Genomic DNA, 12,830 nt, shown 5'->3' with positions numbered 1-12,830 from the left:
AGCTTTTAAGACTCCTGTCGGTACTCACCAGAATAGGATGTAAAACCGTGTTTTTGTGTAGTTTGCTATACCACTTGAGCTTGTTGTTCCCCATGACCATGGTCCTGAGCAATAATTGTTATTATTATAATTATTGTAGAAAAACAGTTGGAAAAACTAGCCAGCATTATGCTGAATTAATTTAACAGGTGTGAAATGATCAGTTAAGGGGGCCAACTTTTGAACCTTCATCCTTCAACAAAATCAGAGAAGTAAAATTTTTGGAACATTGGGTGGATTCTTGCTAAAAGAATCCTAACACCCAGGAAGAAACAGAATAAGACTATTTTACCTTACTAGCTGTGTCGATCAAGAAAGAGCTTCACCGACCATGTATGTCCTTGTGCCTTGACTTGTTGTTTAAATCCTTATGGGGGCTTCATTGTTTTATATATGCACTTGCCAGCTTTGGGTTCAGTGTTCATGTGGACACGTGAGCAAGTTGAGGCAATCAGTAATACTTGCCAACATGTTCCAATACCCTTTTAATTTTACTTGCTCACATTTTTAATCCTGTGGCATTTTCTCTTATGTGATTAGAATGGAGATAGAATAATTAACGGTCATTTGTTGCCCGTTTTCATAATTTGGAGAAAAGGGAGAGGACTCAGAAGACAGATAATGCCTGCTATTAATTTTGCCCAAGGCCAGCTGTTGTCCCTCTCACGAAGACCAGAATCTTAAAGGTATGAGTTGGTGGATGGTTTGGGATGTCTAGGGCAGGGGTCGAGCTCATCAGGATTTCTCTGGACTTTTGAGAATCTGGGCGTGTGTGGATGCTTTTGTGTGTGTGTGCATGCTTGTGTGTGTGTGTGTGTGTGTGTGTGTAAATGACAGAGACCAACCAAGCAAGAAAGTGCTACTATTCACCCTCATGGATTCAAAGGTCCCTTTTTAGGAGTTGGTTATTTCTGAAGAGAGTCCTTCTTTACCTGGAAATCTTTTCCAGCTTTTAGGCTGTGTCTTTTTTCTTCCTAAAGGTATCTGCTGGTTAATCATAAATGCTAGCCAAGTGACAAGTGTTCATTTACACGTGAAACAGCTAAGAGTAAGACAAGCCTCACAGAATGTGTAAGTAGAAAAAGCTCCTGAAGTGAACTGAAACAACATCTCCTTTCCCAGAACAGTTTATATCTTGATAGACTCTATTGAATTTAATTTTTTAAAATGCTGCAAATGTCATATTTCTTCTTGGGTCAGTCAGTACTATTTTCCCAGCTGAAGCTTTCTTGATGGACTGATACATTGCAGTGATTCCTTAGACAGATGGGTGGTAATTTTTTATTTGAGCCATAAATTAGGAATATGCCTCCCTGAGTAGTCTGAGTAGTTTTAGATACTACTGACATTCTGGTTAATCAACCACTCAGAATTTAAATATAAAAGTAGCTTTCATTTTCCTCTTCAGAATGAGAAACTGAGTTAGATTTAGCTTTACACCTTCAAGGAAAGATCTGTTAACCTGCTTCAGTTGTCTTTTGACTAAAGCATTCCCTCGGTTGCTGTGTTTACCCTTTTGTTCAATTGTGTTAATTCTAACCTGTGTTTTATTGTTTCTTTAGACTTTGGAAGAGTGGTTATTTATTTTTCATTAAGTCTTGATAACTGCCTCTGTTTATTTCAGGCTTCTTGGTTCATGTACCACTAATGGATTTGAAACAGATTTGATGAAGCAATAGTAGCCTGAAGTATGCTTCTATGATTTGATTAACATGATTCTATTTCAACATCTCTGAGGAAAAAAATCTATCAGTGGTTAAAATCTTTGTCTCTTTCCTCTGTGTCTGAGAAGACACAGAATGTAACATTAATCAGTTTAATGCTGACTTTGGAAAAGCAGAAATGCTTAGTGAGTAGGAAAAAAGTGAGGAGTTTGGACAGCGAAGTTAATATGTTTTATGTTCTGTATTTAAGAGAATTTGTAACAGTTAAGTCTGCTTAACTGACAAACAAACTGACTGAGAGAGAGACAGACAAACTGACTGACTGACTGCCTGACTTACATGGTTAAGTGCCACCAAGTCTGCCAGAGTGTGACTCATGCTTCTCAAGGCTTCAGGAGGCAAGGCCTGTTGGTGCTGTTTCATTCATGTCTGTTGTCAGGGACAGATCACTGGCTTGGTGTGTGTCAAAATGTTATTTTTATCTCTGCTTTATGGACAGTAAAAACAGCAAGATGGTTAGTCTCCCTTAGTATAATAAAATGCTTTATTTTAAAACATTTCAGTGCGAGGTGAATACAGTTTGTGCAAATAATGACTTTTGCTCTTACGAAGGAAAATTGATACTGAGACACAGGGGATTTGCCTGGGTTCTGAGGTAACTCGGTAGATTATAATCTGATTGCCATAGCAACTCAGCAGCAGTGAAAATTATGGGAACCAAACATTTGAAGAGAGGTTATTTTAGTAGGATGTGAAAAAGCCCTATCATCTCTTTTCCTGAAAAAGTGGATTGAGGGTCAGGAATTGGCTTTAGTAAGCAGAGGGGGAAAGGCTTAAGTGGATTTTGGAGGGTGGATGCCTCCAGGGCATTCTTTGAACTAAGGAACCACTAAGGAACTATGACAGACAGTTTTCTTGCAATCTGATAATCAGATAATATGACAGAATCTGGTGCAAACGCAGATTCAGAAATCCTTTTCCTTGCCTGGAATTTTCCATAATGTTAATTGTATTTTCAGAACCCATATTCAGGGCACATTGACAATTATAAGTGTGGTAGGAGAGAGTATATGAGTGTGGGATTGTCAAGGAAAATCTGGGGCCTAGAGTCTTGGTGTCCATTGATTCCCCCCCCCCCCAATTAATTAATTCCACAGGCATATATTATAGACCTACCCTTGGGGGTTTAAACAAAAGCAGATGGTTTCTGTTCTGTTATAGTGATGTTAGACTTGGTCTAAAGACATTTTACAAGGACCTAAATAATTTCCTTTGTTGAAGTGTTGATGCACTGTGTATACATTGGTGAGAATGTGAATACATAAGACTGAAAGATCATTGTACAGTTACTGTACAGGACAAATAAATTGCCTAGAAATAACTTATTTATTTCAAAATAATGAGAAGCACCAGGGTGAAACTTGGATTTCTTTTCCTTGAATTGTTTTTTCTAGCTCATGTATTTCCTGATCTAAAAAATTTTAATAGCCCAGCAGTGTCTCCTGTGGCAAATTATCAGAAGAAGGAAAAGATATGGATATTAAAGGTTTAATTCTTAAAGACGAATGCCTTTGATTCATGCATTGTGCTAGGCATTGGGATCTTGTCCATGTAAAGTCTATATTGTACGGAAAGCATACAATAAAATAATTGCTTAGCTACTTAATTGCACTTGTAAATTCTAGGGAGGAGTAGTAGGTTTTTTTTTTTTGCTTTTTGAGAACATATAATGGGGGATCTAACCTGATGAAGGTCAAATACCACTTTTTGAGCTGAGAACAATGAATAGACTTTAGCTGGGCAGGGAAAGGAGTAAGGTGAGTAGGGGGCAGAGACAGAGTAGCATTGCAGAAAAGCATTGCAGACAGAGGGAACCGTCTGGTTGATGGCTCCAAGGCAGGGAGGAGCAAGGTTTGTTCCAAGAGCACTAAGATAAATGTGACACTGACATCCTGCCAATTAATGGTATCAAGCAGGTGTTCCTTTTAACTACAATTTTTAAGCTTAGATTGTGTCCTTTAATTTGTGTTTAGATATAAATTAGTGATTTTTCTTTTTGTTATCCTATAAGTGCAAGTAAAATTATGAGACTGTTGAAAGAAGAAAATACTTGGTCATTGCCACTCATAGTTCAGTCTTTTGGAAGTTGTCTTTTATTATTAAATATTTATGTTAGACCAGTTCCTAAGACTAAAACACTGACACTTAGGTAATAAATTTAAAAATTGACTGTCAGTGGAGCCTATTGTAATATTATTCATTTACTTAATATTGTTCAGTATTACAATCCTATATTCAGATAATTCTTTTTCTGAACATTTTGCTTTACAACATAGACTCATGTAACCCAGGTGTGTAATAGACACTTTGGAACACAATGTTCAGTGGTGGTAGATCAGAACCTCATTTCTCAGTGCAATTTTTCTTTATACTTATAGTTTCTGGTCTTTTATCTTAACTGTTATTTTTAAATTTGTGAAAGAGTAAAAGAAATGTGCTTTCTAAAGAAAAGGTTACTTAATTTGAAAAAAAAAAAGGCAAATTCACTCATGAATGTACTTTTTCCCCTGTTTCAAATTTGAACCATTTCTAAAACTTATACTCTTAAGTTTTGTGTTTATATAAGATTTGATGCTACATGAGACATGATGCTGTCTCGTACATGAGTTTAGGTAATAAAACTGTTGAAGAAAAACCCCAGACGTTCTAGTATTAAATTGAAATTAATGTGTTATTTTGGCAGGTTATTCTCGTTCAAGTTAATCCAGGTGAGACTTTTACAATAAGAGCGGAGGATGGAACACTTCAGTGCATTCAAGGTAAGGAAGTTTTTTTGTAAACCTTCCAACCAAAGAAGGTTCCCTGTATTATTTTAAGGAGGTGAGGTTTTTCTCTGTGTCTGCATACTTTTCTAAAAGTAAAATACATCTTGGATTTTCTTGTTTTGTTTGTTTTTTCTCCTTGATGCTGTTGTAGGCTTGCGATACTTACTACTTCAAGGGACAAAGTTAAATGCCTCTAATATTCAATTGAATTTTAAGTGAACAGCTTTAACTTGGAAAAATTGATGGTAACTTCATGTATTACAGAATTTGATAACCATGGAAAAGGCAGAGATGCTAAAATATCTGAAAGCTTGTTTTAAAAACACCCTAAAAATCCAATTGAAGACAGCTAGTGATTTTTCAGATATGTTTTTTCACTGTATATTGTAGTGATGTCCAAACGTGCTTTTAGTAGTAAAATCTGTATAAAATTTGTTAGTTATTCATTCCTCAGTAACAAATTACACCAAAATTCAGTGGCTTAAAACAACAACATTTATTAGCTTACAATTTCTGCATGTCAGGAATTCCTGTGCGACTTAGCTGGATCCCCTGGCTCTGGGCCTTGGAAGGCTGAGCTCAGGGTGTGAGCTAGGGCTGCAGGCATCTTAAAACTTGATAAGGGGTGGATTTGCTTCCAAGCTCACTCAAATGGTTGTTGGCAGAATTTAGTGTTTCATGGGCTGTTTGTAGGAGGCTTCCCTTAGTTCCTTGCCACGTGGGCTTCTCCATAGGGCATCTTAATTCAGGAGAGTGAGAAAGTAAAGGGAAAGAGTGAGACACTAGGTACAGCCCACAGTCAAGAGAGGGGATTTCACAAGGTTGTGAATACCAGGAGGCAGGGATCATTTGGGGCCATCTTAAAAAGCTTCCTACTATATAGTCACCCTTCTGGTCCCCAGTGATTCATGTCCCTCCCACATGCAAAGTACCACCTCCCAAGGTCTCCAAAAGTTTCTGCCATTACAGCATCAACTCATAGCTCAGAATCTCATCACGCAAATAGGTTTCAGATGTCGGTGAGACCTGTCCAGTGTAGTTCTTTGTACCATTCCTTAGGCATGTCAACTAATTTTTGGTCTGTGTAACACCAGCAAAGCAGGCTATAGTTTACAGGCTAACTACAGAACTAGATTGAACTTCCTAAACAAATTTCCATATGGATCCATGTACCCCCTAAGTCATTTCTTTCCAAAGTGAACTGTAGAGTCCCATGAATTAGCTGGTAGACTATGTCCCTTTACAACTGAGTATGTGTAGTATAGTTCATAAAAGCAAATTGCTGAATAGATTAACATATAAAATCCACTTTATCCTGCACCTGGTTTTATTTTTTGGTGTCTAAGGCATATAGGTATATAAAAGTTTGTCTTCTTAGCTTTTCCCCTACTTTTCTTAACTTTCTGAGCCTATGTCAGTAACTGCTGATGCGCTTTGCAGGAAGTGTTGCAAGCATATTGCTCTGTTCACAATGAGAGCTTTGTATTTTTTCATGATGATACTTGGAAATAAGTCATATTAAGTCCCCTTCCAGTGATTTCAGAAATGCCTTTGACTAAAGCAAAATCATATAGCCATTTGTCTTTGGTTCCCCAGCCTTTTTATTCTTTGTTCTCTTCTGAACACCTACATACTATAGTTATCTTTGTTGGAGACATGGTGGTACCTGGCTCAGTTAATTGAAATTGCACAGGACAGAATGAAAAGGACCTGGATGGAGCAAGCACTTTTCTGGGGTAGACCAAGGCAAACAGGCAGCCTGAGCCAGGAGTCCAGAACTGTGGCTGCCACTGATGTATACCAGGCAGTGACTCAGGCAAAAAAACAAAATCGAACAAAAAAACCCTTCATTTGAGTTTCAGTGTGAGTTAGTGCTTCCAGGCAGGTAGAGCATAGCAAAGTGGAATGTTGGAATACTCAACGTGTTTGTAAATTTCAACATGAGTTAATATGTTATCAATTTTATTCTTGCCATGATTAATATCTTTATTGCTAACATTTATCCATCTCTTATACTGTGTATATATTCTTTCATCTAATGGATATGATAGGTGCAAATGAGTCCTGTCGAGGTTAATTCACACACCTGAAGTCATATAGCTAGAAAGTGGCAGAGCTGGGTTTGCCTGGTAATCCTGACTCCAGAGTCTGAACTCTTTATTACCCTGCTCTGTGGCATTACATCCAGGAAGCCTGAATTTAAATACTGGGATTTCATTCTCCTTGGGCACACAACCAAAGCAAGGTGTGTTTCTGTTCCTGGAGGGACAGGATTCTGGGCAGGATACCAGGATAGGTACTCAGGTGGCCTGAATGAGACAGAAATGAATCACAGAACAAGAATGGATAGTGGAGACTGGGTCTTGGGGAATAAAGCAGAAACCTTGTTGCTAAAACGTACTGGTTTAGAGTGGACCAACACCAGATGGATTATTGACACAGTGGCTGCAATGATGGGCTCAAGTACAGCAAGGATTGTGAGGATGGCGCAGGACTAGGCAGTGTTTCGTTCTGTTGTACATAGGGTCACCATAAGTCAGAGCCAACTTGATGGCACCTAACAACAGCAGCAGATAGCATGATGCAGGGAACATTGGTTTGGGCTCTTTAAATTATTTCTGCCTGAAGTCTAGATTGGGCCTAGAGTTGAGGTGGCTGACCTTCCAACTGGTGGGAGAGGATGAAAGGAGGAGTGGGACAGTGGGAGGCAGGCTTTTCCTGCTTGCCCTTTAAAACCTATTAGGGAACAAAATGAAAATGAATCACTGTCATGGACACTTCTGAAAGAAGCATTTTCGTTTTTCTGGAGATTAAGAGAATAAAGTTCTAGTTATTTTCTTTCAGTGCCAGGCAGCAGGTGGGAAGATGTTTTTCTGGGGGTAGGGGCTGATGGTACTGGAATTCCTGGAAATACTGAAGTCACATCCATTGCTTTCACTATGGTTGAAACCATCAGCCTAATAACTTTTCTGTTTCAACACTAACTAGCAGGTTAGGGACTGCACTGAGGGTATTAGGGGGTATGGGGTAGAGCTTGTTGCAGTTCATTCTTGGAAACTTGAAATCATGCCATATGAGGTCAGCCTCCTTTGCTTGTGGTTGAATTTGTTAGCCTAATAATTTTCTCTAGAGGACATTTATGACATCACTAGAAAGATCCCAGAAACTCATCATGATGTCATTAAAAGGCAGTTTGGAAATTGCAAGCAAGTTAATATAGAAGAATATGGTTACTCTGGGGAAAAAACAACATTTGTTTTTGTGGGACTGTCCTTGGTGATAATGAAGGAAGGAAAACACAGGAAACATACAATATGCTGTGAAAGCAGATTTCATTTCTAATGGAATATTTCTCAACAATTTCCATGAAACATGAGTCGTAGGTCTTGAAGGGGCCACAGAAGGTCATATTTATTCTCACTTGGAGGCAGCACTATACCTATGGAGTTCTAGACAAAAGATTTTTCTTTCCTGGGCCAGATGAAATTGATAAAGAGCTAATTGTCAAGGGGGTGGAGTGAGGGATCTTAGCAGTCAGTATGAATCCTGGCCTTTGCTTAAATTCAGGAATTACTAGAGGGCAGCTGCAGGTTTCTTTCATATCCTCGTCTGAATTGAGGTGCTGGCAGTGCAGCCTGCCTTCCTGTCCACACATGCCATCTTTTTATCTGGGCCATTTCTTCACTCCCTGTAAAATCCTCCCGGCCTCCTGTCAGCCAAAACAAATACCACACATCCTTTTAGCTCCAGGTCTGCCTTTTCCAGGAGCCCTTCTGGTCAGTCCTACCTATTCTCACCTTTCTCTGCATTCCTGGAGGAGCAGGTACAGCTAGCACTAGCTATATATATAAGTCTTTCCTTAGCCCTTGGAATAGACTGTGAATTCAGTTGTGACAGGGAACAGTATATCTTCTCCTCCACCCTCCAGCCTTATAGCCTGATAATAATTCCTGACTGGATCCTTGACTGGCTCTGGTAATTACATCAGGCCTGATGATTTTTCTTTGAAGTTTAACTGTTCTTGTTGGGAGCTTAAAGATGTTTAGTTAAATGCTTTTAGTGGTGTCTATAATATCTGTAGAAGAATTTTCAAGGTGCACTGATAATTGAAGCTAGTCAGTTCCCTTTAGGAGAAACATGTTAGTCTAAAGAACTTTTCATGTTGACCCTATATTAATATTAAAATTACTTTTTATTTGTGTTTTAAGACTGCTATATAAAAATTGTAAACCTGAAGCAAGTAGGTAAATGGTGATAAAGAATGAACAGATTAAAGTAAAGTGCTTGGGAAGCATCATTGTTGTTAAGAATATTTAAAAATAGATAATTGCTAATTTCTGGGTGGTGCAAATGATAAAGCGCTCAACTACTGGTCAAAATGTTGGTGGTTCAAACCCACACAAGTGCCTCAGAAGACAGTCCTGGCAGTCTGTTTCCAAAGGACACAGCCTTCAAAACCCTGTGGTGCAGTTCTACTTTGCAGTACATGGCATCACCATGAGTTGGAATCAATTCAGTGGCAACTAACAGCAGAAACAATTTGTCCAAAATAATTTAGACATCTATGTTGAAGGTAATTTGCTACCTTGTGTTAAATGTATTGAAACCTTGAATTGACTAGAGGATAGCCTAATGCATCATAGGGAAACTCTTAAGAGGACCCTACTGAGAGATGGCTCTAGCTTTGAAATTATTAGAAAATGAAATGGTTTTCCTTTCTATCTTAGTCTCCTTCAGCTTTCTTCAGCTCTAATTCTCCCCTACCCTATTGAGTGTGGGAACCACATCCTTGATGAACCACACTCTGCCCAGTGGCTCTGTGAATGACACCATTGAGGGCTGGGTGACTGTTCTGAATCTCCCCATTTGTCTCCTGGCCCTCCCCTTCGCCCTGCACGCCCCATGTATGTGTCAGCATCCAGAATGCCACAGAGACCTTAAATGCTACTTTTTAAAAGTTTTTTCTTATTTAGTGCATAAATGCAGATACTTGACTTGTTAGGTACATGAAACACCAACCTGTCATTCTTTCTAAGAATTTTATGACAGATCCTAGGGAACTCGGGCTTTTTCTTGCTTTGTTTATTGCAAAATGACATGAATGGTGTCATAGCTAGAGAGTATAAGCTGAGGTAGACTATAATTTCAAAAGCAAAGCTTTTCTTTGGTCCACTCTTTTAAAGCAAACCCTATGTATATAAATGAGAAATACCTGTTTTACTAGCTTTCAAACCCAGGAGGAGAGCTGTTGCAAATGAAGTCTGTCTTCCAAGATTGAATCGAACTTGTCTTAAACTTGCAAGTGATTTTTGATTTAAAAAAAAAATTTGGTGGTGTGAGAGTGAAATAGTTGTAGTACGAATACATTAAATCCTTTTGAATCTTTGAAAAATTTCATTATATTGGGGACGTACAGGCAGTCTTGGGTTCAAAACATCCCAATTTACAGACAATTCCTAAACTTGCCCTTTACTAGTATGAAAATTTGCCCTCACTTTGAAACCATTGTTGCAACAAATTCTTCATCACAATCACTTTCTCTTGCTGCATGTACAGCTTTTAAATCATTGCAAAGGCTTCAAGCCTTTTGTTGCACTGTTGTTTTGTGCCCTTGAGCCAGATCCAACTCATAGGGACTCTTCCTTGGGTTTCTGAGGTGGTATCACTATGGAAGTAGATTGCCCAACCTTCCTTCTTGAGGAGTGGCTCCTGGATTTGAACCACAAGCCTTGTGGTTAGCAGTCAAGTGCCTTAGGCACTACACTACCAGAGTAAGGTTAAATGAAAATAGTATGCACTTGTCCTGACTTATCTACAAATTCTTGAAGACCCAGGAACAGCTCTCTCTTTCCTAACCTGGGTTGTTGTTGTTGTTATATGCCGTCGAGTCAGACCTGACTCATAGCGACCCCTCCTTGGGTTTCCGAGGCAGTATTACTACGGAAGTAGATTGCCCCATCTTCCTTCCGAAGAGTGGCTGGTGAGTTTGAACCGCCAGCCTTCTGGTTAGCAGTCAAGTGCCTTAGCCACTCCACAGAAAAGAGATGAGGCAGTCTTGTTTCCATAAAGATTTACAGACTTGGAAACCCAGCAGGGGTCGCTATGAGTCGGATCAACTTGATGGCAGTGACTTTTGTTTTGTTTTGTTTTTTTTTTAGTACGTATTACAGTATGTGTATATAAAAATGAAATATTTTGTTTTCTAAGATAATTTTTTTCATTTTCCTATTATTAGATTTAAAACAGGTTGAAATATTAAGTTGAAAAAAAAATACCACTTTTAGCTCTTTGGAGTATACCTGATCTCTGAAATTTTGGGGGTTTTATTTTGCACATGACAGTTAAGCTTTTCTTCCAAACATGGACTTCTGCACAGCCATTTGTTACAAACAGGAATTCCATATGCTGACCTGTTATGCCCCTTTGAAAAGAACAGCTTACTGCTTAGTAACTAGAAGTTTACCAGTGGGACAGCTCTGCAAAGGGTGGTAAGTACTAATGGACTCAGAGCAGAAAGTCCAGATCATGGAAGGGTGGTAGGAAATCCTATGATCATATGTACAACTGGCATCATGTTGGGCTTGAGTCATGTTCACGAGGCTGGGTTGTACATCAGTTCTGGACCGTGTTGCTTCTCCAGAAGGTATTAAGTCCTTCCCAAGAGTTGCACTCAGTTGTGCTTGCTTCTTTCTGCTTATTACCTTCTGCTCTTCCCAGTTATCCTGGTGGTATATGTCTATTCTTACATTTATATAGTTATGGAATTTTAAACCATAAGGTAAAAGCTTCACTCAGTGTTGTATTGTCCATTTTTTTGTTCCCAAGTAGAGTTTTAGGGATTTGATTTGTTTGAAGATGTAAAGATAAATTGTTATTGTGTCTTATGGTAACAGCTCTGTAGTGTGAACCCGTAGTCCTTTGCTTCCCACCTAATGGCTAACCTCTCAGCCCTAATTTCCTTTCTTAAAATGGGAATAGTTGATAGTACTTGTTCAGTAAGGTTGTGAGATAATCCATTTTAAGTGCCATCCAATAAAAGAAAAAAACAAACAAAAAAAAAAAACCCCCACTACTGTCATTACCTCATCTAATAACGTACACAGCTTTACTGATTATTTTATTCCCAGATGAGATTTCCTGGTTAATTGTAGGCAGTGACTTGATTTTCCTATCTTTGACAATCTGTTGTAGTTCTAGGCTCCATTTCATTGCTTATTTATAGTAGTCTTGCTTTTGTAGGGTTGCTGGTGATGGCATCAGTTCAAACATTTCAGATGATGGTTAATGTTCAGATATAGAACTGTGCATAAAACAGTGGGCCCCCTGTTACATGCAGTAAAGTGGTTCCTCTGGATATACCTCAACTTCTTTAAGTCTTTCCTTTACATTTCCATTAAATTCCTTACTTCTCTTCATCTTTATTTAATACATTCTGCTCTTAGGTGGTACTGAGGGGCAGTATTCATATTAGTAAGATCATTATGGGTTTTGGAATGAGACCACCAGCTTTAAAGATCCTCTGCATATTAGTGGTGTGTTATAAAATTACTTCACTGCTCTCTGCCCCTTCTCCTTATCTGTACAATTAGAATAATGATCTCTGTCTTGAGGATTGCTCTGAGGATTAAATGAAGATATTGTATAAAAACACTTTGAACAGTTTCTGGTAAGTAGTAAGGGTCCAATAAATAGGAACTATTAATAAGCTCCAAGGAGCTCTGGTGGTGCAGTGGTTAAGGCATTCAGCTGCTAACCAGAGGGCTAGCAGTTCGAAAACATCAGCTGCTCTTCAGGAGAAAGATGAGGCAGTCTACTTCTGTAAAGATCTACAGCCTAGGAAACCCTAGGGAGTGGTTCTGTCCTGTTCTCTGGGGTCACTGTAAGTTGGAATTGACTCGATAGCATTGGGTTTTTATTAATTTTAAAAATTATTTTAAATTATTTTAAAAAAATGGTTTAATTAATTTAAAGCATTTCAGAAAACCTATGTGAACTTGAGTTGTTGGTCAGGATTTTTTTTTTTTTTATGTTTTCACATGGTAGTAGTCCTAATTTTTCAGAATAATTTTAAAAACTCTTCAGTGAGTAGCAACTGAGGTCTTACAAGCTTGCAAGTGGCCATCTAAGATTCAACTATTGGTCTCTCCTCATGCGGAGCAAAAAAGAATGAAGATAATCAAAGATACATGGGATGAGTTAGTCCAAAGGATGAATGAACCGTGAGAACTTCAGCCTATGCCACCCTGAGCCAGAACTAGATGGTGCTTGTTTACCAATGCCAACCACTCAGAAAGGGATCAAA

At 38.6% G+C, this 12,830-nt stretch overlaps 1 protein-coding gene across 1 annotated transcript in view; it reads left to right on the top strand.

The window, feature by feature from the left end:
- Positions 1 to 12,830, top strand: part of FNDC3B (fibronectin type III domain containing 3B) — a 366,502-nt gene that overhangs the window by 20,090 nt on the left and 333,582 nt on the right. Inside the window, exon 2 of the mRNA XM_007948108.2 lies at positions 4,447 to 4,522. Within this exon, the coding sequence (XP_007946299.1) occupies positions 4,447 to 4,522 (76 nt within the window). The remainder of the gene's footprint in view (positions 1 to 4,446; positions 4,523 to 12,830) is intronic.

Source organism: Orycteropus afer, unplaced genomic scaffold, assembly GCF_000298275.1.
Source record: "Orycteropus afer afer isolate SDZICR_OR568_19922 unplaced genomic scaffold, OryAfe1.0 scaffold00202, whole genome shotgun sequence".
NCBI classification, from domain to species: domain Eukaryota; kingdom Metazoa; phylum Chordata; class Mammalia; order Tubulidentata; family Orycteropodidae; genus Orycteropus; species Orycteropus afer.
This window is presented reverse-complemented; position numbering and strand designations above follow the sequence as displayed.